We start from the raw sequence: 776 nt of genomic DNA, 5'->3' as shown, positions 1-776 counted from the left end.
TTCTCACTTGTATATCATTAGCTTGCTTGGATTTCTCACTGGTGTGCTCAATGAAGTTTGAATGTCTCGAAATAGATGATAGCGTATGTAGCAGATCTGTAGATGAAATAAATTAACTTCAACTTTAAGCCAAAACAGCTTGAAGTTTGATTGTAGGATTTTAGCAAAAGAGAATACAAAAGCATAATAGTTAAATAGAACACAAGTAAAAGAAATACAGTGTGCATAAAGAGCTTAGATATTTTAGTAAATAGAGATCTCACAATGGACTTTTTTATAGCTTCAGCCCTATCACAACAAAGAAACCAAAATTAACACATCGTGTTTGATCTTTGAAGGCTTCTGAAATTGTCAAGAGATATAGGACCCTCAGGAGCACCAATGCCTAAACCCTTCAATCTCTTATTTTCAGAAACGAACTCTTCTACATACAAGGGGGAAAAGTTAAAGCAAAAAGAAAATCAGTATCAATCTCGATACAATATAACCTATACAATCGAATAAACTTGTCTCAAAGTAACATCCTGCAATAAAGCATAGCAAAATTATGACATTCATCACATATGAAGCTTTAAACTTTGACAAAATAGAGGTCTGAGTTCTGCTTATGAGCATAAATCAGAGTATAATGCAAGAATGACTAAGAATAGTATGTATGTGAGCTGCTAATCATAATGCTACCTGTTTTCCGTTTGGGAACTGCATTATCTGTTGTGGGAGTGGACACAACCACCTCTCGATATACAACAGCATATGCAAGCTCTGTTAAGATAAGA

The 776-nt window shown here is 34.3% G+C and overlaps 1 protein-coding gene across 2 annotated transcripts in view; it reads right to left on the bottom strand.

Annotated features, from left to right (window-relative positions):
* The window catches only part of LOC110263409, a 1,156-nt gene continuing 676 nt past the window's right edge, over positions 297–776 (bottom strand). The window contains exons 3-4 of one of the 2 annotated variants that reach the window (XM_021104630.1): positions 682–762; positions 297–424 (exon numbers count right to left, since the gene is read on the bottom strand). In XM_021104630.1, coding sequence (XP_020960289.1) covers positions 312–424; positions 682–762 — 194 coding nt within the window. In that variant the 3' untranslated portion in view covers positions 297–311. The other variant, XM_021104652.1, reaches the window with a different exon arrangement.

Source organism: Arachis ipaensis, chromosome B01 (genome assembly GCF_000816755.2).
Source record: "Arachis ipaensis cultivar K30076 chromosome B01, Araip1.1, whole genome shotgun sequence".
In the NCBI taxonomy this organism is placed as follows: domain Eukaryota; kingdom Viridiplantae; phylum Streptophyta; class Magnoliopsida; order Fabales; family Fabaceae; genus Arachis; species Arachis ipaensis.
This window is presented reverse-complemented; position numbering and strand designations above follow the sequence as displayed.